This window comes from Scyliorhinus canicula, chromosome 10 (genome assembly GCF_902713615.1).
Source record: "Scyliorhinus canicula chromosome 10, sScyCan1.1, whole genome shotgun sequence".
NCBI classification, from domain to species: Eukaryota; Metazoa; Chordata; class Chondrichthyes; order Carcharhiniformes; family Scyliorhinidae; genus Scyliorhinus; species Scyliorhinus canicula.
Window position 1 is genome coordinate 187329897 of NC_052155.1, and position 27186 is coordinate 187357082.

At 44.7% G+C, this 27186-nt stretch overlaps 1 protein-coding gene across 8 annotated transcripts in view; it reads left to right on the top strand.

The window, feature by feature from the left end:
• topaz1 (testis and ovary specific PAZ domain containing 1) overlaps window positions 1-19936 on the top strand; it is a 71370-nt gene extending 51434 nt beyond the window's left edge. For all 8 annotated transcript variants that reach the window (XM_038810356.1, XM_038810354.1, XM_038810351.1 and 5 more), the window contains 7 exons: window positions 9699-9870; window positions 11178-11278; window positions 13904-14066; window positions 16518-16682; window positions 18349-18552; window positions 19338-19521; window positions 19620-19936. In XM_038810356.1, coding sequence (XP_038666284.1) covers window positions 9699-9870; window positions 11178-11278; window positions 13904-14066; window positions 16518-16682; window positions 18349-18552; window positions 19338-19521; window positions 19620-19836 — 1206 coding nt within the window. In that variant the 3' untranslated portion in view covers window positions 19837-19936. The remainder of the gene's footprint in view (window positions 1-9698; window positions 9871-11177; window positions 11279-13903; window positions 14067-16517; window positions 16683-18348; window positions 18553-19337; window positions 19522-19619) is intronic.
• The last annotated feature ends 7250 nt before the right edge of the window (window positions 19937-27186 follow it).

Consider the following 27186-nt stretch of genomic DNA (forward strand, 5'->3'; position numbering starts at 1 on the left):
AAACAGTGGAGCTTTTGTATTCTGATTCCAAATTCTGTTTGAGGGAATATCAGCACATCCTGGCCGAGGTTAGGAGAGCATGCTTGGAACAGGGAACATCCATAATTCTGACATGGGCTCTAGTGACATCATGGTGCATCTCAATAGAATTTAAAATGGGAGATAAATAATTGTTATACTTATGCCGGCAAGTATCCACTAGTGTTGCTCACATTAAGTCTGAGGATGTTATGTTACACAACAGATCGCAGGATGTTACAATGCTCTGACCACTTCACCTCTCAAATCTATGTTAATTATTTCCTCCACATGAACTAAGTCCAATCTCGCGCCCCTTGCCTCCTGTTTAGATTAGTCCAACTTTGCTATTTTCTTTTATCTCCTTTTCCTGATTTCTTTCCCGTATTGTGCAGTTTAACCTATTCCTTTTTTATTTTCTAGGTCTAAATTTTACTTTGCCGTTTCAGTCTACTCCTATTGCTTGTATGTGCCATTTTAGTTTACTTCTTCCCTCACAGCTTGAAATAATCTCTCCATAAGGATAAAGGTTCCCGTTCTAGTCAAGTGCAGGCAGTTATACTGACACAGCTCATCACGGCTTCAGGAATCTAAGCCCTTCCCCATATAAGTGACCGTGTATTTACCTCCCAAAATTGGCTGTTCTTGCTTGGGCTAGTGATGAATCAGCTAGAGATCCTTCGAATATTGCTGACATCTTCCTCCTTAATCATTCCCCTAACTTGAGATTTTTTGCAGAAACTGTATCCAACTTTTCCCTGGCCACCACTTCATTTACGAGCTGTGTTTTGTGGCTGATTCTTCTCCCTTTTCAAGGATTTCCGTACCCATTTGGGACACCTTTTTACACATTGCACAATTGACTGTCTGCTCCTCTGACTATTAGACTTTCCATTATTACAAACCGTCACTCTGATCTCTCCTTTTGACCACTTATAGTGGAGTTACTGTTTGTCTGTATGGTGGGTATCAAGCAAGCATTGTTCATCTATCTACCCGTGGGAATTTCCTGCACTGTTTCTAATTTCATACCAGTGCTCCAGGAATCGAAATCCTTCCCCTCCCATACCATGTCTGTGTATTTACCATCACAACCATTATCGGAGCAGCAATATTAAAGACCTAGCATTGTTGAGTAGTACTGAGGTTATTGTCTTTTTGAAATCCTGCTACTTTCTGTGGATACTCACCGTCCCCTCCTTTTCCTCGCTAGCTGTGGGTTGGTGACCTCCTGCTGTGCTGTTTTGGGAAGTCTTCCTCATTCTGTTTGCAGTTACTTTCATTTTTGAGTTCATATGGAAACATTTATTTGAGCTGCGGTGCTTTCAACTTGATTTCTAGGCTTTACACCTGTTAAAATGGGCAGTGAAAGTATAAAGAGAGAAAATGGGTGTCTTTAAAAATTCATTTATGGGATGCAGGCGTTGCTGGCTAGGCCAGCATTTGTTGTCCATCACAAGTTCCCTTGAGAAGCTGGTGAGCCACCGCCTTGAGCCACTATAGTCTGAGGTGTAGCTAGATCCACAGTTCTGTTAGGGATGGAATTCCAGGATTTTGACCCAGCGACAGTGAAGGAACGGTGTTATATTTTTGTCAGGATGTTGAGTGATTTTGGAGTGGAACTTCCAGGCGGTGGTTTCCCAGGTGTTTGCTGCCCTTGTCCTCCTAGTTGATAGCGGTTGTGACTTTGGAAAATGCTGCCTAAGGAGCCTTGGTTTGTTCCCGCAGTGGATCTTTCAGATGGTACACACGACTGCTACTGAGCATCGGTTATGGCGAGAGTGAATATTTGTGGATAGGGTGCCATTCAAGCGGGCTGCCTTGTCCTGGATGGTGTTGAGCTTCTGGAGTGTTGTTGGAGCTGCACCCATCCAGGCAAGTGGAGAGTATTCCATCACACTCCTGACTTGTGCCATGTGGATTATGGACATGCTTTGGGGAGTAGGGTGGTGAGTTAATTACCACAGGATTCCTAGCCTCCGACCTGCCCTTGTAGCTACAGTATTTATATGTCTGGGTCCAGTTCAGTTTCTGGTCAATGGTAACCCCAGGATGTTGAGGGGATTCAGTGATGGGAATGTGAAAGGGTGATAGTTCGATTCTCTCTGATTGGAGATGGCCAGTGCCTGCCACTTGTGTGGTCTGAATGTTACTTGCCACCTCTCAACCTGGATATTGTCCAGGTCTTGCTGCATTGGTGCATGGACTGCAGTCATCAGTGAACATCCCCAATTCTGACCACCTGATGGAAAGAAGGTATTGGTTTAGCAGCTAAAGATGGTTAAGCCTAGAACACTACCGTTAGGAACTCCAGTGTTGGTTTCCCAGGACTGAGATGATGGATGTACAACCACCACAGCCACCTTCCTTTGTGCCAAGTATGACTGCAACCAACAGATGGGTTTCCCCTTGATTCCCATTGACTCCAGTTTTGTTGGGGCTCTTTGATGCCATACTCCATCAAATGCTGCCTTTATGTCAATGGCAGTCACTCGCACCTCACCTCTGGAGTTCAGCTCTTTTTTGTCCATATTTGAACCAAGGCTGTGATGAGGGTGGCACAGTGGTTAGCACTGCTGCCTCACTGCTCTAGAGTTCCAGATTCAATTACAGCCGCAGGAGACGGTCTGTGCGGAGTCTGCACATTCTCCCCGTGTCTGCGGGGGTTTCCTCTGGGTGCTCTGGTTTCCTCTCACTGTCCAAAGAAGTGCAGGTTCGGTGGATTGGCCATGCTAAATTGCCCTTTAGTGTACAAAAGGTTAGGTGTTACGGGGAAAGGGTGGAGGCATGGGCTTGGGTAGGGTGCTCTTTCCAAGGGTCGGTACAGACTCGATGAGCCGAATGGCCTCCTTCAACATTGTAAATTATGATTCTGAGGTCAGGAGTGGAGTGACCCTGGCAGAACCCAAACTGAGTGTCCGTGAGCCGGTAATGGCAAAGTAAGTGCTGCTTGATAGTTAGTGCTATTGATGACTCCATCTATCACTTTACTGATGATCGAGAGTACACTAATGGGGCAGTAATTGGCCGGGTTGGATTTGTCCTGTTTCTTGTGTACAGAACATAGCTGGGTAATTTTCCACATTGCTGGGTAGGTGCCGATGCTGTAGCTGTACTGGAACAGCTTGGCTAGCAGTGCGGCAGGTTGTGAAGCACAAGTCTACAGTACTGTTGTGGGATATTGTCAGGCCCTATGACCTTTGCAGTACCCAGTGCTTTCAGCCGTTTCTTGATATGAGGAGCTGAAGACTGGCATCTGATGCTGGGGACCTCCGGAGGAGGCAGAGATAGGTCATCCACTCGCCACTTCTGGCTGAAGATTGTTGCAAATGCTTCAGCTTTATCTTTCGCACAGATGTGCTGGGCTACCCAGCATTGAGGATCGAGGTATCTGTGGACCCTCCTCTTCCTCCAGTGAGTTTTGTTTTAATTGTCCACCACCATTCACGGCTGGCTGTGGCAGGTCTTCAGAGCTTAGATCTGATTCTTTGGTTATGGGTTCACTTAACTCTATCGCATGCAGCTTTCCTGTTTGGCACACAGCTAGTCCTGTATTGTGGCTTTACCAGGTTGACACCTCATCTAGGTATGCCTGGTGCTGTTCCTGGCATGTCCCCCTGCACTCCGGAGTAATCTTGTGGCTTGGTGGTAATGATAGACTGGGGATCTGAGGTTATAGATTGTGGTTGAGTACATCTCTGCTGCTGATGGCCCACAGCGTTTTATGGATGCCTAATCTTAAGTTGCTAGATCTGTCCCATTTAGATCATAGATCATAGAATTTACAGTGCAGAAGGAGGCCATTCGGCCCGTCGAGTCTGCACCGGCCCCTGGAAAGAGCACCCTACCTAAGGTTAACACCTCCACCCTATCCCCATAACCCAGTAACCCCACCCAACACACAGGGCAATTTTGGACACTAAGGGCAATTTATCATGTCCAATCCACCTAACTTGCACATCTTTGGACTGCGGGAGGAAACCGGAGCACCCGGAGGAAACGCACGCACACACGGGGAGGATATGCAGACTCCGCACAGACAGTGACCCAAGCCGGAATCGAACCTGGGACCCTGGAGCTATGAAGCGATTGTGCTATCCACAATACTACCGTGCTGCCCATTTAGTATGGTGATGGTGCTACACCTGTACCGGCTGAAGGTCCGGCCTTCTCAACCTTGCCCCTCACCTGAGGTGTGGCGATCCTCTGGTTAAATCACCACTAGTCAGCTCTCCCTGTAAAAAGGGAAAGCAGCCTCCGGTCACCTGGGACTATGGCGACTTTTTTTAGTGCCAAACAACATGGAGGGTATCCTCAATGTGAAGACGGCACTTTGTCTCCACAAGGACTGTGCGGTGGTCGCTTCTATGATACTGTCATGGGCAGATTGGTGAGGATGAGTCAAGTATGTTTTCTGTCTTGCTGGTTCCCTCACTACCTGCCGCAGACCCAGTCCAGCAGCCATGTCCTTTTGGGCTTGGGCAGCACTGGTGCAACCAAACCACTCTTGGTAATGGACAGTGAAGTCCCCCACCCAGAGGGCAGTCTGCGTTCTAGCCACCCTCAGTGCTGTGGGATCATAGTGTATAATTAACTTGCAAATGGCATATGCATGCGGTTTTCTGCTTTCTGCAATCGCTGCATGCAGCCAACATTACCTGCACTAGTTTGTCAGCTCCAACCACCAGTAAGGAGCCCAATTGGTGGTGTGAGAAGACAGCACACACCTCCTATCAACGGTCTGAGTGCTGCAGCTGAAGCTCAGACTGCTGCCTCCAGAAGAACTTCCAGAGAATGATAGCAGTATGTTAATCGCTTCTTCAACAAGGTACTAGGATTGCCGAGGTGCTGCCCGAAGAGAGTGACCCCGCCTCAATGGAGCAGAGTGACCCTGGCTCTGTGAAGCACGGGCCTGCTGTCCTCTCGAGATGGCAGCATTCCTCATCCCATTCCTGCCACTCTGACGGTGCCCTTGCTGTTACCTATCCGCCAGACAACTGCAGGCCAGTCGGAAGTGGAGCAGTTTGAAGCCTGGTCTTCCCAGCTGAGATCGACAGAGGTCTCCCTCCGAGGCCACCTGTAGTCTCCTCAGTTATTAATTTAAATTCTACCTGCCGTCATGGTGGGATTTGAACCCATATCTCCAGAGCATTAGCCTGGACCTCCGTACTGCTAATATAGTGGCACTACCCCAAGGCCACCGTCTTCTCTTTCTCCCCCCCCACCCCCACCTTTGATTTTGATGCCGACTTCATCCACCCCCATCAACACTGTTCACTGCATCATGACCCTCTCTACCAGTCACCCCCCTCCCGATGCTTTACTATCCTTAATCTTACATTAATACTGCTAAGCATCTTTAAAACATAATCATGTTTTAAAACATTTAAACTGGCTATTGTATTGTACAAATGCCTGGTATTAACTGGTTAAGTGCCTGTGAAAAATAATTTAAGGTGAAAGTGGCGCTTACTTTTCTCTTTAACTCATCTTTACAGTTGGCAATTGTATGATAATCGGTCATAACGTTTTGAAAAGTAAACGGCCGGTGAAACCGGCTCAAGTCGCTTAGCGGCAGGAAGCAGCAGCGGCCAAGGTAGGAAAGGAGTATTAATGCACAAGTGCCTGCTGCATTTAATTTGTGAATGTATTGCTGTCCCTGCTGCTGTATGAATATTTTACTGGTGCTCCACTAGTTTGATTACTGGCTGTGCCAGCTTCCCCCCCCCATTAATTTATTAATGTGTGTCCGCTGCCATTGTTGTGCCACAGGTCTCAGGATCCTTAATTGACTGCTCCATTTGGTAATTAATTGGTTGCTGTGTCTGCCACTCAATTGATTTATTGGTGCGTTGCAGTGTCCCGTGGTCTTATGAATTAATTCTTGCCCAATTTGACCCACTTAATTTGTTAGTGCCTGGAGCTGTTAATGCTGTTCATTCACTGTCTGCTTGGCTGTGTGGCAGAGTTTATTGGTTTGTTCTTGTTGTTGGCTAGTGGTGTCGATCATGTGAGCTGCATTGCTTTCTCCGCTTCAGCTTCCCTGCTACAATTGCACGGTGACAAAAAGAGAGAGAATCTTATTCTCATTTGAGTTCTCCAGTTTGCTTTATTTTATTCTTGCATACGCACGTTATTACTGTAGCCTCTTGTGTTGTGCACTGTGGGGAATCTGGCATCACATTCTTTGGGAGAATTGAGATAGGCTTTATGGTATCTTGCTTCTCAAAAGAAAAATGGCACTCGCAAATCCTGTTATCAATTTAAGATTCTTTCCTTTCTCAGCACTATGAGAGCTGGATTAGCCTGTGTGGAGGCTACGTCACTAAATATATTTAAAGAAATAGATAGTTTTCTAGACTCTGAGGGTGTCAAGGGGTGTGGGGAGAGTGCGGGAGTATGTTGCTGTGATAGACAATTAACTATGATCATATTGAATGGTGGAGCAGGCTCAAAGGGTCAAATGGCCGACTGCTGCTCCTATTTTTTTATTTGAAGCACCCAATTTTTTCCAATTAAGGGGCAAATTTAGTGTGGCCAATCCACCTACCCTGCACATCTTTAGGTTGTGGGGGTGAGACCCACACAGACTCGGGGAGAATGTGCAAACTCTACACGGACAGTGACCCTGGGCCGGGATTGAACCCGGGTCCTCAGTGCCGTGAGGCAGCAGTGCTAACCACCGTGCCGCCCTTTGCTGCTCCTATTGTCAACATTTCTATGACCTATCACTTGCAAGTTCTAAGGAAGCTCTTTCCAATTTAAGCAGCTCAGCTTGCTGGAAAGCTGCTGCATAACTAATTATTCAGTGGGCTGAAAGCAAAATACTGCGGATATTGGCGATCTGAAAGAATAAAATAAACTACTGGAACAATTCTGCAGGTCGAGCAGCATTTCATAGAATTTACAGTGCAGAAGGAGGCCATTCGGCCTATCGAGTCTGCACCGGCTCTTTTGAAAGAGCACCCTACCCAAGCCCATACCTCCACCCTATCCCCAAACCCGGTAACCCCACCCAACACTAAGGGCAATTTATCATGGCCAATCCACCTAGCCTGCACATCTTTGGACTGTGGAAGGAAACCAGAGCACCCGGAGGAAACCCACACACACACGGGGAGAACGTGCAGACTCTGCACAGACAGTGACCCAAGCCGGGAATCGAACCTGGACCCTGGAGCTGTGAAGCAATTGTGCTAACTGCTATGCTACCGTGCTGCCCTTAATTTGTGGAGAGAAACCAGAGTTAACGTTTTGAGTCCAGTATCACACTGTTGGAAATGACTGAGGTTGTCCTCGTGTATTCAATTTGAAAGAGTTTCATGTCATACCCCTCACTGGAGTAACGCAGAACCGTTTGTTTGAATTACACGGGGCACAGAAACAGCCCATTCGACCGAACCAGTTCATTCTTCATCTTGAACCTCCTTCCATCTCTCCTTACCTAAATCTATCACTGTAATCCTCTTTCCCTTTGCCTCCTATGCTCATCTTAGCTGTCCCTTAAATATATTAATGTATTTGCTTCAACTACTTTCTTTGATAGCTTCAACTTACTACTTTGATAGTGAGTAAATTCCCTGTGGATTCCTTAGTGTCTGTCTTGCATTAATGGCTTCCAGTTCTTCACCACAAGAGGAAGCATTCTGTCTATTTACACTCTTATCAAAACCTTTCAGAATTTTAAATGCCTCTTATTAGGTATCCATCGGCTGCCTCAGTGAGACCCAGCCTGTCGATCCTTTCCTGATATGTAAACCCACGCATTTCTAATATAATCTGTGTAAATTTTCTCAGCACACTCTCCAGTGCCTCTACATCCTTTTTATAATATAATAATGACCAGAACTACAGGCAGTACTCTAGCTGTGGTCTAACCAAGGTCCAATACAGGTTTGGCATAACTTGCATATTTTTCAATTCTCCCTCCCGTACCTGGTTTTCTTTTTAATGTCCTTGCTGATCTGTGGCGCAGCATTTAATGATTGATGTATTTGTACTCTCGGTTCCTTATGTTCCTCCACCTTCACCCAGACTTGCACCTTTAATTAATACGTGTTGTTCATTCCACCAAACCTAACTACCTCACGTTTATCTCTTTATCTCTGTTAAATTTCATTTGCAAATTCTGCAATTTTATTCATGTCCTTTGTAATTTGTTGATGGCTTATTTGCAGAATGCTAATATACTACCCCAGCGTCCCAGCAGTTTCTAACTCCGTACAACTTCAAATAGACCAATTAACAAATTAAATTGAAGTGATAGTCCTTTAGAGATGCACAGTAACAAAAGACAACATCTTAAAAGGAAAATTATCTCATTTTGTTTTGGGGGATGATGAAGCTCTCTAATCCATTGTGGTGCCCACCGCTACTAGAAGCCCAGCAGTTTCTATGTCCTATAACAATGTATCTAAACTTTATAACTTGCATACCATGGACACTAATACCTACTTCTGTTACTTGTAATGGATGAGGCTGTCCAACCCCATCTGCTACCAGTGCTGTATGCTGCCCAGCTTTGCCCATGAAACAGTCATCACATTCTACAGCACCAAGGGAAACCTGCACAACCCATTCTGCCAGCTTTCATTTCGCCTTGTCCCCTCAAACTGCTGCCACTTCAGGAAAATCTCTCCCATCGTCTCAGTGTTCTTTGGGCTTTACGCTAAATTAAAGATACCCAAAACTGGAGACCATCATATAAACGTGCAGGCTGACTGTTTCAAAATGGTAGGTTTCCAGTGAAAGATTATATAAATCTTCCAGGACAACATTAGTATTTTGAATTAAAAATTCTCCCATATACTTTTCTTTGTGTTTAATTAATAATTATAACTGGGAACAATGGTTTGGAAATCTTAGATTTAGCAGCACAAATCATTCTGGAGAGATTTCTATCGAGCTAAGAGTTTGGATGTTTCAGATCTTGACATTTGCTTTTCCAATGCTGCTGAATCCTGGTGGCTTTACACTAATTTCAATGCTGGTTTATTCTGGGCTGTGGTTCCAAGTTCAATGTATAAATGTGCACCAAGACCATGACAGCAGACTGTTAATCTATTCCCCGTTCCTTCCCTGGTGGTGTCAGCCTTGACCCCCTCTTCCCTTGTGAGTAAGAAAGACTTTGGACTTGAGCCCCACTCCGAACAATTGACTACAGAACCTAGTCACAGAACCTAGTCTGACACTCCAGTGCAGTACTGAGGGAGTGTTGCACTGTCAGAGGTGCCATCTTTGATCTTGTGACATTAAACTGAGGCTCTCTCTCTGCCCTTCTTTGGGTGTAGAAGATCCTGTCTCAGGAAGAGCAGGGGAGTCCTTTCCAATGAGCTGGCCAATATTTATCCCCCCTCCATATAAAAACCCGATTTACCTAGTCATTATTGCAGTGCTGTTTGTGGGATCTTGCTGTGCTCAAATTTGCGGCTCCGTTTCCCACATTACAACGATGGCTGCATTTCAAAAGTACTTCGTAAAGCTCTTTGGAATGTCCTGATGCCATGGAATATACCACATGATGCAAGTCTTTTCTTAACTGAAGCCCACTGTAATACCACCCCAGCAAAAACCATCCTGTTCAGCACAATTCTTCCTGGCCTACCCCATGCATGTTTGTGTCTTCGATAAGGGAAGGGTGTCTTGATAATTCTGGTTTTTGATCTTTCTCTACTTTGCAGCAATATAAAGAAAAAGGAGAATGGAACAAGATGGGAGCTTTCTTTCAGAACTTACACTGGAATGATGATACTAAAAGTGAACTTCACAGAATTGCCAAGTGCATTGCTGTTATTCTTGTGAAAAGCGAGGATCATGGAGCTACGGTGCCCTTCTGCGAATTTGCAAAAGCAGGTGTGGTTCATTTAACAAGCATTAGGGCAAAGTTATCGGATGCTCTTGGTTACTGGCTTATAACTTCGGAATGCTGACATCACATGTAATGCCACTATAATGCAGTTTAGAATTTTTGCATGGTGCTCCCATGCTTATTATGTGTGTGTCTCCAAATTCATTCTCCTCTCTCTCCCCCATTTGTCCCTCTGTGCCTCCTGTATCATTGCCACTGTCTTTTTCTCTCCTTATGTCATTCGATGTGTTACATTCATCATTGTTTCCACTATTTCGGTGTCTGCCCATTGTGTCCCTGCATTTCAGTCTCGTGTGTCCTTGTGCCTCGTGCCTGGGAAAGTCATGGGGAAGATAGAGTGGAGTCAGGGAGGGTGTTAAATTGGGAAAGGAAATGTCTCCAATGATTGGGCTGGGGAACAATTGCGATGAAATGTATTGTGGCTGTTGATGACCTGCCGGACTAAGGGAATGGCAATGCTTTGGGGCTATAAACTGAAAGGTGCTCGTTGGAGAGGTTTGGGGGAACAAAATAAACTACAAAGCGGGTTGATGGTGCAGAAGCAGGATTTGCTTACTGGCTCCCTGTTAACTTTAATCAAAGCCTTTTAAATAGCGCTTTTGTTTTTCTTGAGAGGGGGACTGCAATTGGCAGACAATATATCCCATACCTTGGTGCAATTAAGGTCAATTGCAGGTCCCCCAGACCCAGGTAGGAGTGGAAGGCTCATATCCTTGAAGGGTAGTTGGGGTTTCATGACGATCTGATAGATTTCATGGTTGTTTGTGGTGTTGGATCACCACAAATGACCAGATTTATTGAATTCCGTTTCAGAACTTGCCTTGGCGGAATTTGCACTCCTAACCTCTGGATTGCTAGTCCAGCGCCTAAACTGCAAAGCTACCCATAAACTAACCAAGGTATCAAATAACCGTGTCTTTCTCAATGTATTAGGGAAGCCTTGAAGGGAATCCTACCCTTGCACTTCAAGAGCAGTTTTCCAGTTAAGAATGGAAAATTATTTTTGGATATATGGTTTGCGATAGGTAGAAGGAGAACGAAAAGTGCCGATGATGTATAGCTGGTTAATGAGATTGATGAAACGCCCGCCAGCAGAGGTGGGAGACCGACAACTGCCCTGTGACAAGCAAATATTTACATTGAAAGTTTCAATTATTAAATGTTGACATAAAACCATTACTACAGATGATGACACCAGGAAGTTGGGTGGGTAGTAGTAAAGTGAGTGCAGACTGACTTATTGAAACACAAAATGTAATTCAAATTTTTCCCATCGTGCTTTGTTTTTCAGTTTGGCAAAAGCCGCACACAAATGGTCTGGTCAAGAAATTGCTCGTTAGGATTGGAACCTCTGTGATTGTTGCATACTATAAAAGTGAGCAGTGGAGAAAGGTAATTTTGAGGCCTGTCCATCTCGATGGAAAATAGTGAATCCCATTTATTTTCAGAATTTGCCTATCTATTTTCTTTGCATCTTCACTCTCTCTCTTGTTTTTGTCCTCTGTCATTTTCATCATCAAAGTCCAGATGGGCAGTGACCCAGAGCCGGGATCGAACCTGGGACCTCGGCGCCGTGAGGCAGCAATGCTAACCACTGCTCCACCGTGCTGCCCCGCTTGTTGACATTCGTGTTCACTACCCTCCAAGGGAACTTTTCTTATTCCCACACTTTGCACTGGTTGATGGTTATTGTCAAATGGCTTTGTGTATTATTTTAATAAAATTATTTACCCATTGTCTAACTCACATTATCACTGGAATGTCTCCATTCTAACTGACTTAATTTGCAATGATTACTTGTTGAATAACCAAAGTCAACTTTAACCATTGTCTTGTTTATTTTTTTTTTAAATCGGAGGGAGAAACTGAGGCAAGCAAAGGTTTGACCATCTAATAAAGACTTGTTCTGCGGGCTGGCAAGATGCTTCATCCTATATATGAGCTGTATTCAGCAGTCTGGTAGCAGGGATTTGATTTATTGCCACATGTACCGAAGTACAGTGAAAAGTATTTTTCTGCGGCCGAGGAATGTACACAGTACGTACATAGTAGACACAAGAATAATCAACAGAGAACATTGACAAATGGTCAATCGACGAAACAGTGATTGGTTACAGTGCGGAACAAGGGGCCAAACAAAGCAAATACATTAGCAAGAGCAGCATAGGGTGTCGTGAATAGTGTTCTTACAGGGAACAGATCAGTCCGAGGGTAGTCATTGAGGAGTCTTGTAGCTGTGGGGAAGAAGCTGTTCTTATGGATGTGCGAGTTTTCAGACTTCTGTACCTTATGCCTGATGGAAGGGTCTGGAAGAAGGTGGGAGGGGTCTCTGATAATGCTGCCTGCCTTCCTGAGGCAGCGGGAGGTATAGACAGAATCAATGTGGGGGTGGCAAGCTTGTGTGATGCGTTGGGCTGAGTTCACACACTGCAGTTTCTTGCGATCATGGACCGAGCACTTGCCATACCAGGCTGTGATGCTCTCTATCTGTAGAGGTTTGTGAGCGTTGATGCAGACATGCCAAATTTCTTTAGCTTCAGTAGGAAGTAGGGACGTTGTTGCGCTTTCTTGACTGTTTCTTGACTGATATAAACATCTCTGGAACTTAAGAGAAAAGGAAGCTTAAAACTATGTCAGTGAACAAAATACGAGATCTCCATTTGAGATCCAAATTGAAGTCAGGAATTCTAATAGGTAAAGAAGGACTAAAATTGGATTTGGCCATGTTGGGATGATTTGATTCACTATTAAGGATGAAAAGGAACTGGGTTTTCAATTCCCTGACAAAGGATGTGGAGGAAAGTTAGATGTAATGTTCAGTCTTTGCACAAGAGGATTAATGAATGGATGTTAAGAGTTTGAATTTTTATATTTTATATGGCACCGTTTCATGATCTCTGTCCCACGGTATATGTAGCAACTGTTGTGCTGTAGCAGTCAATTGTGCTGCAAAGGGAGTGTAATAAACAGCAACCTGTTGTAGTCATAGTTATTTTATTCTCGTTGCTATTTCACATCCCACCAAAAGCCTTTTTCCTGACTCTGCACTTGTATAAAAGCTGTTTTTCCTTTCCTGACTGGACAATAGTTCATCGATTTTAAATATGTTGAGCAGAATTCTCCCATGGGACTAAATCCCTTGGCGGGCAGGAATGTGCAATGTATCCCACTGATGGGAAAACACGTAAAATCTTCCAGCTAAGAACTTGTTAATTATGCAACCGGGTGTCATACGCCATATTCCGTGGTGGGGCAGGCCTGATGGAGCGTAGTCTGCCATCCTGTTCGGGCATCATGTTGACCAGGCACCCAACATCACGGACTCACTGACCCACTATTGAAGAAAGAAGATGGACTTCCTGAAACTGAAGATGGAACTCCGGGAGCACACTGAGGCTGGAAGATGGACTCACTCCAGGACACCAAATCTGGAAGATCCACCTGAAGATGCTCCTCTGACCCACTGCCGTGGTGTTACGGGCTCCAGCGTTGCCTGTGGCCTCTGTCCTGTACTCCAGAGGCAGTCCCGAGCATCGTTCAGGTGAATTGCGATGTCTGCACGCCAAGCTGTTTCAGATGTGTTTTCCTGCTGGTGCTGCAGAGAATCAGGTGTGGGTGGCCAGGCCTTCACCTGCATCTTAAGTCACAGGGGTGCAAATAAGTTATATCTGGCATCCCAACAGATTTCTCGATCCAGAATGGTGGGCACCAGTGCTGTAAATACATGCTGGCTGAAAGTGACTTTTGGGCCTTCCACTGAACTTGCCGCCCCCCCCCCCCCCCCCCCCCCCCCCCCCCCTGCTGGGCGCCATCGAACCTGCTGGCAGGGGCTTGGGAGGATTCCGCACTTGATCTGTTTCTCTCTCCGCTGGTGTTCCAGAATTTTCTGTTTTTATTTTCAATTTCCTGCATCTGCAGTATTTTGCTTGCTGCTTGTTTAGATTTGGAAGTGTTTTGGATTTCAATTTGTGTGTCGAACCATAACTGAATTGTGTGAAAATTTTGTGTATTGAGCAGGCGAGAAAAGTGCTGGACACGTTGCAGGAACTTCCAGTGAATTTCACAGTATTGAAGGGCCTTGTGAGTGAATTTGCTGTATCAAGATGTCAGATCATTAATGTTGCTGGAGAAATCTTTCTCAAAGTGGGATGTGTGAGCAAAGCACTTTGGCTATTGAGAGGTATTTCATAATTTAATCAAACGCCTAAGACATTTAGTTGTTAAGCTGTTGTTTATCACTGTCAAACTCTGAAACATTTACTTGTAACGATTATTTTCTGTAACACTTGTACTATGGACATGGTCATTTCTAGGAATTTTCAGTTCTGCACAAATCTCAGGAATTGCTGTAATTTTGTGGAGAAAATGAGAATTTCTGTAATCTCCATGGCCATTGCGTGTTGTTTCTGCGAAAATTTGTACTTTAAGCAGTCGGGTAACCTCGACAATCTGGAACAAACCTAAGAAGAATGTCTCTAATGTTTCACTTGAGTTTTAATCTTTCTGTTCTTATTAATAGACCAGGGGGAAAATAGCTAGCTCATGATTTAGCTGGTACCAGCTTCGATCACTGAAGCATGACATTTACAACAATCGAAACCACTCGGGCCAGTGTGCTGGAGCAGTCCAAACCAATGCTATTGCAATTTATTTACCTCTGCTGCGTGTATTTATCTAATTTTCCTGTATACACTCCTGCCTTATCAATGCCTTTAAACCCCTCTTTCATCACAATCATAGGGATAGGAGGAGGCCATTCAGCCCCTCAAGCCTGCTCCATTATTGCATTAGTTCATGATGTGGAGATGCTGGTGTTGGACTGGGGTGGGAACAGTAAGAAGTTTTACAACACCAGATTAAAGTTCAACAGGTTTGTTTCAAATCACGAGCTTTCGGAGCACTGCTCCTTCCTCAGGTCACCTGAGTCACCTGAGGAAGGAGCAGTGCTCCGAAAGCTAGTAATTTGAAACAAACCTGTTGGACTTTAACCTGGTGTTGTAATACTTCTTACTGTCCATTAGTTCAGTTAGTGATCTGTACCTTAAGTCCATCTTCCGTCCTGGTTCTGTAACCCTCAGTATTCTTGCCCATCAATAATCTGTCAACCCCGTTTATTAAATTGTCAGGTCAACAATGCTTTTGAAGAGAGTTCCCGGCATAATCCCTGAATAGTCTAACCCCCCCCCCCCCCCCCCCCCCCCCTCTCTCGGCCCAACTCCTCTAACCATCACAAACCTCTCGATTAGATCATTTTGTAATCTTCTATACCCCAGTAAAGCCTTAAGCCTTTTAACCCTGTTGGGGACACGGATTTAATATGACTAAAAAGGACACTCGGAGCATGTACCTCCTCCACAAACGTTATTAATAATATTATCTTTATTGTCACAAGTAGGCTTACATTAACACTGCAATGAAGTTAGTGAAAAGCCCCTAGCCGCCACATTCCGCCGCCTGTTCGGGTACACAGAGGGAGAATTCAGAATGTCCACTTCAACTAAAAGCACGTCTTTCAGAACTTGTGGGAGGAAACCCACGCAGACACGGGGAGAACGTGCAGACTCTGCACAGGCAGTGACCCAATCCAGGAATGGAACCTGGGACCCTGGCGCTGTGAAGCAACAGTGCTAACTACTGTGCTACCGTGCCATCCCAATTACGCAGCTGTTCCATGACACTTTTCCCCACCTGGTTGATGCTCTGTAGCTACAAAGCTGGTAAAAATTAAGAGCTCCCATTTTACCAAGGACATGCAGGCCAATCCATATCCAACAACCTACTTGGGAAAACTCTGCTCCCGTTTTGACAGCTGTGATAGTTTCATTAAAATTTGTATGTTAATCTTTGAGATACATTATTTACAGATACGCAGGCAAAAACATTACCTGTGTCCACCTTCACTGGTGGAAATAATTGACAAAAGTACCAGGAGAGTAAATGAGTATTTTTATACAGAAAGTTATGATGATCTTGAGGGTGGCAGAAACAGATTTGACAGTGACTGAGATGAGGTGTGAATGGCTGGATCCTGAGGAGCTGCCATCTGAAAGGAAGTCCAGGAAATGATAGAAATGAAATCCGTGATCCACTTAGTTGGGGCAAAAGACCTCCCGGACTGCCTGTCAGCTTTGCTTCACACCTGGAAAAAGTCATCTGGTTTAATGGGAACTTGTGGAAAGTATAAAAATTCCAATGCTTTTTCTCTGCTAAATTTAATAAACTGATGTGCTTTTTGTTTTTGTTGTTAATTTACATAATGCATGCCAGAATCAAAAGTGTAGACATTTTCACATTTATCCAAGACATGGGTCATACTTCCGATGACCCATGTCGCACATGTGGGAACCGGTCTGGCTGTGTGGCTCCAGGTAAGTGGTGAGGATGAGGGTTCTGCCTTGTCTCTTGTGTCCTTGGCTAAGGCGTTGTGGGCCAGTGACTTGCGTTTTGGACCCGCACGTGCACCACCATGAGAACCCTCGCAGATCACTGATGGACTTCAAGAGCCACTGCTGCAACTTTTAATGGGTCTTTGTAAAAAATTAAGTCAGAAATCGCGACTTTGCTTCCGCTGAAATGATCCAGACACAACCTCCTCTTTTTTGTTTTACTCTGAATTATTTTTAACTCTCAGAATCTGGCTGGATAATCAGTAGCCCAGAATGGCCCTGTGACAAACTAGATGTTCTCAATCGACACAATTTTCTGTTCAGCCTCGCTGATGCAGCTCTGAAGAATAGCATGTATTGTGAAACACTGGAAGTTCTGCAACATTTGCCGAGATTCCAGAGCATAAATGGTAAGTGCTGTAGAAGCAACCTGGCATTGCACTGATTTTGGGAACAGTACAGTAATTTACAATAATATCTGTAGTTAGTATGTCTCTGAATTTTGTATTGGTCTAGAAAAAGGTGATCTTTCTAGAATATATTTTATTCGTACTAGTTTCATCCGGCATTGAACATTTTTAATTCACACATGGCTTAAGAGTTTCCGACTCTTAATTGGATATATTTTCCTGGAGGTTTTGTCACACTATCTCCAACCTCTAGCCTCGCCTGTCCAGTCAAACATCCTTTTTCATCCCCATCTGCAATGTTCTTAGAATTAATGTACAGAAGTATTTAAGAAATAAATATGTTGAAAATAAAAGTGGACAAAAGCTTTTGTTAGTCAATTTATCCGATTCTGGCCAGGCCACAGACCTGTTTAAGAGCAGCATCTGCCAAGTTACAGCCTGGCTAGTCTAGACGCCCAAGGAAAAGGCACAGCTATAACAAGTCAGAGAAAGGCCATAGTCTGTGGATATTATATTTAACAGAGACCCTGCAGCTGTATCAAATCCACCACTGAGAGTCAGACTGCAGCGGTTCAAGAAGATGGCCCACCCACCGTCTTGGTCAATGATTCCTAATCTTACCAGGATCAAATTAATTAATAAACAGGATTCACAGTCATGTTTGGAGTGTCCCCTGTTGTGAAATTTGTGGATGTCCAGTGCCGATGAGATGAAGCTCAGTTGTTCTGTTCCCCCTTGGGTGCGAAGTCTGCCTGTAATATTTTTTATTAAGAATAACTAGTTACATCGACGGGTAGTACTAGTCAAATATAGCCCTTTTTTAAAAAAAACATTTGTTCATGGGAAGTGGGTGTTGCAGGCTGTGCCATTCCTAATTGCCCATTCCTAATTGCCCCTTGAGGGGAAAGTTAGTCAACCGCATTGCTATGGGTCTGGAGTCACATGTAGGCCAGATGAGGTAAGGACGGCAGATTTCCTTCCCTAAAGGACATTAGTGAACCAGATGGGTTTTTATGACCATCAACAATGGTTTCATGGTTCTCATTAATTCAAATCTCACCAGCTTCCGTGTTGGGATTTGAACCTGGGTCCCCAGAGCAATACTCTGGGTCTCTGGTTTACTATTCCAGTGACAATACACTACGCCACTGCCTCCCTCATCGAGCTCATTGTAAGGAAACATTGCGTGGGGAGAAAAGCTGGCTGTAGAAACTGAATACCAAGTGAGATAGCAATCATGGGATCATTCCTTGCAGTCACCAAAGCACTTATCAGGAAGCCTCCTGGCTGACTGGTATCAGTTATATTTCTGTAGATGGAATCACTGGCACCTGGGAGGAGGGATACATCAAAATTGGAATGTTGCATAACAAAAGATCACCCAATATTCTACTGGAATGCTTCCTTGCAACCAAATAAAAGTAATTATTGCTCATCTTGAACTTGTAATGGTGATGGGTCAGAGATGAAGACTGGCTGGAAGTCCAGGGATTGGAGGTGCTTCTGGTAATTCTTCACACTATTGTTTGATGTATTTTCTTTTCAAGCTTGCTGTAGTTGAATTATTTTGAGAAAAGAAAAGCATCAACTTACTAAGAGGTGTAAAGTTAAACATTTTCCGTTCTCCTGTAGCAGAAGTTATTGATTTTATTTTTGGTGTTCGCAGGCACCATGGATCTCTCTCCGTATGTCACTATTTTCAACAATCTTCTGCTCGAGTGCATCCAGAATAATTGTCTTGGGGTATCGATTGACACAGTGAAGTTTATGAGGTCGGCCAGCATTCCTGTAAACTCTTTGGCTGTAAGAAACTTAATTACAGCTTTGGGCAGGTCCTGTTTGTGGTCGAAAGCAAGGAAACAGTATAAGAGTACGTTCTACCTTTCCACTCATGCAAACTTTCATATCTGTGTCAGAAAGTAGATAGAAATTTGCTCGTTGGCCAGGACCATTCGGTTTTGATTGTCCGTAATATTTTTTTAAAAAATGTTTTCATTGGATTTTCATATTTTATATTCAACAATTTGTAAGTTACAAAACCACGGCAAAAGAAAAATGGAAACCAACACGTATATTTACAGCCAGTGTCGTCCCTCTCATTGTGGCCGTCCCGTTCTTCCCCGCCCCATACACACGTTACAAACACCACTGTGGCCAGAGCACGTATTTACAATTGTCTATTTAGTTTAGTTAGGGCTTCAGCTTGATTGTTCAATGTTAGAATGAAATATTTACTCCACCTTGTATTTCTCATTTCCCTGTGAAATGATTACCTAGTTGTATTTTCTTTTCTGTGGGATGTGGTTGACTCTTGACTGCTATCAGAAATGACCGAGCAAGTCACATAGTTCAATGGGGAAATTGGGGGTGGGCAATAAAAATGCTTGGCCCAGCCAGCGATGCCCACATCCCATGAATGAATAGAAAATAAAAGTCTTCTACTTCCGTTACTGTGTGAATCCTTTCTGACCGGGATGTGCTTCAGGATAGTGAGTATGAATGGTAAGTACAAAGAAAGGCATCACTAGACATCTCCATGCCTTACAGAGAATTTGGTGCGCAGCAAGCTTGTGATGTTGGTTGTGGGATAAATTTTGGCCCCCGGTCAAGAGTGGGAAAAAAAATAAATACTGGAATTCTGATTTATTTTTGCAGAAGCCTTGTCCAGTGGATGTTATCCGCCAGTTGAGGAAAACCTGTACCGCAAACTGCTCCCAGTCCCGTCCTTCCTGTCGGAAGTGGAAATGTTGTTGGCGATTGAAATGTTCCTGGTTACGAATGCAAGTAACATTCAGAGTCCCAGTGTTTCCAAGCAGTCACTGCAGATTGTACTGAGAAGGTTCAAGTCCACTCCATTTCAATCACGTTTCCACGATTTACTACTCTGTTGGGGAGTTTTTTCTGATGCCTTTTAATTTGGATTTCTTTTTTTTAAAGGTATGACGATGAAAAGAGTCAGCCGACCAATGACGATTACCCAGCAGCGGTGGACAGATTGCTGGCAGCTGCTCGAAAATCAGAACCCAAACTTCAGATAAAACACACGACAGTCAACATCGCGAAAGAAGAGGTTTTCAGTTTGGAATATTCCTCTGCCCTAAAATGGCTTGAACAGAACATGAAATGGGCAGGCAAGGTTTGGCTGTTTGACTGAGTGTGGCAGAGAGATCGCTCTGGCCTGTATATTAAAAAAATATTCTTTTTGAGTTAATGTTCAACTGCTAATCACTGTACAATAAAACTATTTGATGAAAGCTTGGGTTTTTTTTCTCCCTGGTAAAATCCAAGGGACTGACTTTCCATAGAAATGATTTGAGATGGTGGAGGCTCGGGAAACACAATTTGCACCTGTCGTATCTTGGTCAGTGAAACAAAACAACAGGTATAAGTCCAGGAGTTTCTATTAAGCTCTTTAAATAAAAAAAAAATTGATTCTGAAACTGGAAACCATTTCAGATGAGCAGATTTATTTTGAAATGACCTGGATGAAAATAGATTGCAGTATTTTAATGTACACATTGCTGTGTGGTGATGCAGATAACTTGGGAGAGACTGAGTTTCTATGGTAACTTGCAGACTCCTCTTCCGGCTGCATTCATCTTATCACTTCTCGCTCCCATGTCTCCCTACACTGCGCTTTCCCTTTACCATTCCTTCCACCATCTTTCTGTGCCATAAGTATTTTGACTTCCACCGTATAATATCCACGTGTGTGTACATCTGTCAGTCCATTTCACCCTGAGCATTCTTTGGGAAACAAGAACTGATCGTTTTTCTGCTACCTTTGTGGCCCAACATTTTGCACTATCAGCGGCAAAGGGGAAATGCTGATACTTTAAAAAAAATAATCTATTCTTGGGACGTGAGCCTCCCTGTTCAGTCAAGCGTTTATTGCCCATCCCCAAGCTTAAAATTAGTTGTTTTGTGATTTGTCACTCCAAAGTTAGTTCCTGCAGTCATTGCTTTTTGGTCAGACCAATTCCATGCTATTATTCAATTGATTTGTTCAAATCATTTCCCAGGTAGGTAAAATTCTCCCTCCTGCTCAATTTTTTTCATTATTCTGTACCATATTATTTACCCCTGTACTTAACACCGTTTCTAAGAGGGGAGCAGGAAGTTAGCAGCTGGACACTTGCGTTAAAGGCTGACAACGAAAGCCTTGTAATGTCATTCTCCACTTATAAGGCAACTGACCCATTTTGAATTTAGCCCAGTGAGTATCTAAATTGGAAATTTATTAAGGACTGGTGCGAGCGGGGCTGACACAGGCAAGGGGTGCAGAAGGCAAATAACCCACAGATATGAAATGAAAACCGAAAATGCTGGCAATCAATAACAACTTGCAATTTATAGATGTCTTTAATCTTATTAAAACATCCCAAGGTGTTTTTTGACAGTTTGCCACAGAATGAGATGTTAGAGCAGGTGAACAATTATTTAGTCAAATGTGTTGGTTCATAATCTTTTAACAGGTAGGCTTACATTAACACTAATAAAGTTACTGTGAAAATCCCCTTGTCGTCACACTCCACGCCTGTTTGGGTACACTGAGGGGGAATTCAATGTCCAATTCACCTAACCGCACGTCTTTATGGACTTCTGGGAGGAAACCCACACAGACCTGGGGAGAGCGTGCAGACTCCGCGCAGGCAGTGATCCAAGCCGGAATTGAACCTGGGTCCTTGGTGCTGTGAAGCAACAGTGCTAACCACTGAAAGCATGCTTAAGTTTGAAAACCTGGAAACCAGTAATGACAGAGGGGACCATCCTAGCAAGGCAACTAAAAGAACCATAGCAGTGGAAGCAGGGGCAACACATGCAAGAAAGCAATTCAAAGACCAAAACTTTGATAAAAATCATCCACAGAACTGTAGTTGGATGAAGGCTCCATGCCTATAGTAGCCCACCTTCTGCCAGATGTTATGTTAAACACGTCCACATTCCCTCCGCTCCATTAAAAGGCTTGCTTATTTTCCACTTTGCCCAGACATTTACCTTTTACTCTGGTTGATATTTTCTGTTATTTCTTCCATTTTTTTGGCAGCGAGTAGATTCTTTGCCACAACCTGTGGACCTGTCCTGTGACATAGCTGTGGTGGGTCATTATAGTGTCAGGGTGGAAACAATGATAGTTGTTACAATGGTGATCCCCAATGGTGATCATCTGAGGAGGGAGCAGTGCTCCAAAAGCTGGTGATTCGAAACAAACCTGTTGGACTTTAACCTGGTGTGAGATTTCTTAAATGTACTCAACATCGGAGCGTTCAAAGCTTTCTGAAGTACAGAAGAAATTTCTTCGCTTGGTCCCCTTGTTTTAAATTTTCCAGTCAGAGGAAATTACTTCTATCTACTCTGTCAAGACCCTTTAGAATCTTGTATATTTAAAGTTAACTACCTTTTGTTCTACATTTCAGAATGTATAGGCACAATTTCACTCAGCCTCTCACACGACAACCCTCTCATCCCATCTAATGAACCTTTTGCTGTCATGTCACCCATGATCTTTCAGGATTTGATTTATGCTAATCAGTCTTCGACCACAAAACTGACCATGCCTCAAGGGCATCATTGTGAGATTCTGCTGATCAAGAAGTGCGCATTTCCTTTGATACACACACAATTAGTTGGCGCATTTTAAAACTCTTCATAGCAAGACACTGACCACTGTACATGAATGAAATTGAAATGGTTCAGCATAGGTTTTTTTTTTAAGTTCACTTTCAGTAATTTTAAATGCGGTTACAGCTGGAGGATTGGACATCCTGATTTTAAAAGTTTATTTTGGGTTACCACTCAAGTACATCAATGAACACTTTTACCAATGTTCAATAACAATTTGCATTCAAAAGCACCTTTCAGGTAATAAATCATGCCAAGGCACTCAGCAAGAGTAGAATGACGGGGAACCACAGAAGGAGACATCAGGAGAGATATCCAAAAGGGTTGTAAAGCAGAGAGGGAAGTTTAGGGAGAAAATGCCAGAGCTTAGGGTCCCAGGCAGCTGAAAGCACGGCTGCCAATGGTGTGGGTGATGTCAGAATTGGATAATCTCAAGACGGTTGTAAGGGCGAAAGGAGATTGAAAGGGAGGGGTGACGCTGGTGGAGAGATTTAAAAGCAAGGTGAGAATTTTGAAGCTGACGTAATGCTGAACTGGGGCCGGTGTAGGTCAGTGAGCACAGGGGCAATGGGTAAAGGGACTAAGCAGAATTTTGGGTGGGCTCAAGTTTATGGAAGATGGGAGGGCGGACAGGACAGATATGTGGCTGGAAGTTTACACTGTCGTTGATTGAACAGGTTTAGTGAAAGCATGGCTGAAATGTAGGAACTGTGACCCCCAGGAAACAACAGAAGCTTAGCCCAGCTGGTTTAGGATGGTTTTGTTCACTCTCCAGTGACTAATGTTAGAGGATATCAGGCTGATAGGGGCTGGTTCAGCACAGTGGGCTAAACAGCTGGCTTCTAATGCAGAATAAGGCAGCAGCACCGGTTCAATTCCTGTACTGGCCTCCTCGAACAGGGGCGCCGGAATGTGGCGACTAGGGGCTTTTCACAGTAACTTCATTGAAGCCTACTTTTGACACTAAGTGATTATTAATTTCTGATGCACCCTATGGGGTCGCTGTCAGCACTCAAATATCAATAGCCCTTTGCTTGGACACTTGGAAAGACAGAACAAACCTACGTTTACACAACTGAGGAATATCTGAGAGAACTTCTCAACCAATGAAGTACTTTTTGAAGTGTAGTTACTGCTGTAAAGTAGGAAATGCAGCAGCCAATTTATACACAGCAAGCTCCCAAAGCATTAAATAATCAGAGGACAGATATTGGTTGATAATTGTTGGCCAGAACCCTCCTGCTGTACTTCACATTGGTCTGGGATCTTTTACATCCACCGGAGAGGCTCTACGGGGCCTTGGTCCAAGGAGCCCGAATAAATGGGAATCGGGGGAAAAACTGTTCACAGGTTGGAGTCATGCCTGGCACAAAGGAAGATGGTTGTAGTTGGAGGTCAATAACATCAGCCCCAGGACATCATGCAGGAGTTCCTCAGGGTAGTGTCCTAGGACCCAACCATTATCAGTTGCTTCATCAATTACCTTTCTCCATTGTAAGGTCAGAAGTGGAGATGCTCACTCATGATTACACAATGTTCAGCACATTTGCAATCCCTCAGATACTGAAGCAGACTGTCCACGATCTCGCCAACACCCAGGCTCGAGCTAAATAGCAAATAACGTTTTTGCCACACAAGTGCCTAGCAATGACCATCTCCGACGAAAGAACCTAACTATCTCCCCATATTACCATCACTGAAACCTTGATTATCAATATCCTGGGGGTTACCATTGACCAGAACCTGAACTGGACAAGCCACATAAATACTGTGGCGACAACAGCAGGTCAGAAGCCGAGGATTCTGCAGTGAGTAACTCACCTCCTGCTCCCCAAAGCTTGTCCAACATCTACAAGGCAGAAGTCTGGGGCGAAATTCTCCAACCCCACGCAGGGTCGGAGAATCGCCCGGGAGCGCCGATATTCCCGCTCCCGCCATGTTCAAAATTCTCCCACCCGCCATAAAACGGCGTTCTTCAAATCCCGCCGCCCGCCTCGGTGAACGGCTGGCGCCGGCGGGATGCCATTGTTTTTTTAGGCTTAATTATTCTCGGATAGGCCGAAGTCCCGCCGACGTGGCCACGGGTCACGTCGGTGAAAATCAAAGTTGGTTTATAACGGCGTCAACCATTGATGATGGTTGACGCTGTTCAGTTACCTACATCGAGTGCCGGGGGGGGGGGGGGGGGGGGGGGGGGGAGAGGGAGAGGGGGGGGGGGGAGGGGGAGGGTGGAGGGGTGGGGGAGAGAGAGTGAAATCACTTACATCGCGTGCCGGGGGTAGCGGGGGGTAGGGATAGGGGGGGTGGGGGTAGGGGTAGGGGGGGTGGTAGGGTAGGGGGGTAGGGGGTAGAGGTAGGGGGGGTTGTTGGGGGTGGGGGGGTGTTGGGAAGAGAGAGAGATAAATCAATTACATCGAGTGCCGGGGGGTGGGGGTGGTTGGGGTTGGGGGGGGGGGTTGTTGGGAAGAGAGAGAGATAAATCACTTACTTCGAGTGCCGGTGGGTTGGGGGGGTTTGTGAAGAGAGAGAGTGAAATCACTTACATCGCGTGCCGGGGGGGGGGGGGGGGGGGCGGGGTAGGGGTGGGTGGTCGGGATAGGGGTAGGAGTGGGGTAGGGGTAGGGGTGGGGGGCTAGGGGTGGGGGGTGAACTCAAGGTTCTGCAAGATGGCATAATTAAGTTCAAACATTTGGAGTAATAAATAACGAGGATCACCAAGAGTGCAGCAAATGTTTTTCTCTCTCTCTCTCAGATAGGCACGCAGCACAATATACTCGCCATTTTAAAAAAAACAAGGCATTCACATCTATTCCAGCCGTGTTGGTTGTGGACTCTGCCACCCCTACCTGCCACCCCTACCCCCCCCCCCACCCCCCCATACCCCTCCCACCTCCCCTACCCCCCCACCACCCCTACCCCCCACCACCTCTACCCCCCCACCACCCCTACCTTTAATATTCATTTCCTCCACCACCGACACACAGTAACAGCCAGTGTATCATCTACAAGATGCACTGTAGTAACTCATCACGGCTCCTTCGACACCTTCCAAATGCACAATCTCTCCAATCTACAAGCTTAGCAGATGTATGGGAACACCACCACCTGCAAGTTCACATCTAAACCACTCACCACCCAGACTTGGAAATATATCACGGTTTCTACACTGTCACTGGGTCAAAATCCTGGAACTCCCTAACAGCACTTTGGATGTGCCTATATACACCACATTGACATTCAAGATGCATGGCATTAAGGGTAAAGTAGTAGCATGGATAGAGGATTGGTTAATTAATAGAAAGCAAAGAGTTGGGATAAATGGGTGTTTCTCTGGTTGGCAATCAGTAGCTAGTGGTGTCCCTCAGGGATCCGTGTTGGGCCCACAATTGTTCACAATTTACATAGATGATTTGGAGTTGGAGACCAAGGGCAATGTGTCCAAGTTTGCAGATGACACTAAGATGAGTGGTAAAGCGAAAAGTGCAGAGGATACTGGAAGTCTGCAGAGGGATTTGGATAGGTTAAGTGAATGGGCTCGGGTCTGGCAGATGGAATACAATGTTGACAAATGTGAGGTTATCCATTTTGGTAGGAATAACAGCAAACGGGATTATTATTTAAACAATAAAATATTAAAGCATGCCGCTGTTCAGAGAGACTTGGGTGTGCTAGTGCATGAGTCACAGAAGGTTGGTTTACAAGTGCAACAGGTGATTAAGAAGGCAAATGGAGTTTTGTCCTTCATTGCTAGAGGGATGGAGTTTAAGACTAGGGAGGTTATGTTGCAATTGTATAAGGTGTTAGTGCGGCCACACCTGGAGTATTATGTTCAGTTTTGGTCTCCTTACTTGAGAAAGGACGTACTGGCGCTGGAGGGTGTGCAGAGGAGATTCACTAGGTTAATTCCAGAGCTGAAGGGATTGGATTATGAGGAGAGGTTGAGTAGACTGGGACTGTACTCGTTGGAATTTAGAAGGATGAGGGGGGGATCTTATAGAAACATTTAAAATTATGAAGGGAATAGATAGGATAGATGCGGGCAGGTTGTTTCCACTGGCGGGTGAAAGCAGAACTAGGGGGCATAGCCTCAAAATAAGGGGAAGTAGATTTAGGACTGAGTTTAGGAGGAACATCTTCACCCAAAGGGTTGTGAATCTATGGAATTCCTTGCCCAGTGAAGCAGTTGAGGCTCCTTCATTACATGTTTTTAAGGTAAAGATAGATAGTTTTTTGAAGAATAAAGGGATTAAGGGTTATGGTGTTCGGGCCGGAAAGTGGAGCTGAGTCCACAAAAGATCAGCCATGATCTAATTGAATGGCGGAGCAGGCTCGAGGGGCCAGATGGCCTACTCCTGCTCCTAGTTCTTATGTTCTTATGTTAAGAAGGCGGCTCACCACCACCTTCTGAAGGGCGATTAGGGATGGGCAATAAATGCTGGACTAACCAGCGATGCCTGTGTGATGTCCCGGGGCTTCCCATGAACGAATAAAGATATTTTTTTAAACTGGTCAATCTAGACTATGTGCTTGAGCTTCTGGAATGTGGTTTGAACACGAACTGCTGACTGAAAGTAAAAAGCGCTACCCACTGAGCCAGTACTGACAAGGTGATATGCAGGATACGTCAAACCCATACTGATATTGGCCAGCAATACAGGATACCGTCGACCCATAGCAAGAAAATTCCTTCAGGAGTGGGAGAAGAATAATAATCTTTATTATTGTCACAAGTAGGCTTACATTAACACTGCAATGAAGTTACTGTGAAAATCCCCCAGTCACCACATTCCGGTGCCTGTTAGGGTACACAGAGGTAGAATTCAGAATGACCAAATTGCCTAACAGCACGTCTTTCGGGGACTTGTGGGAGGAAACATGAGCG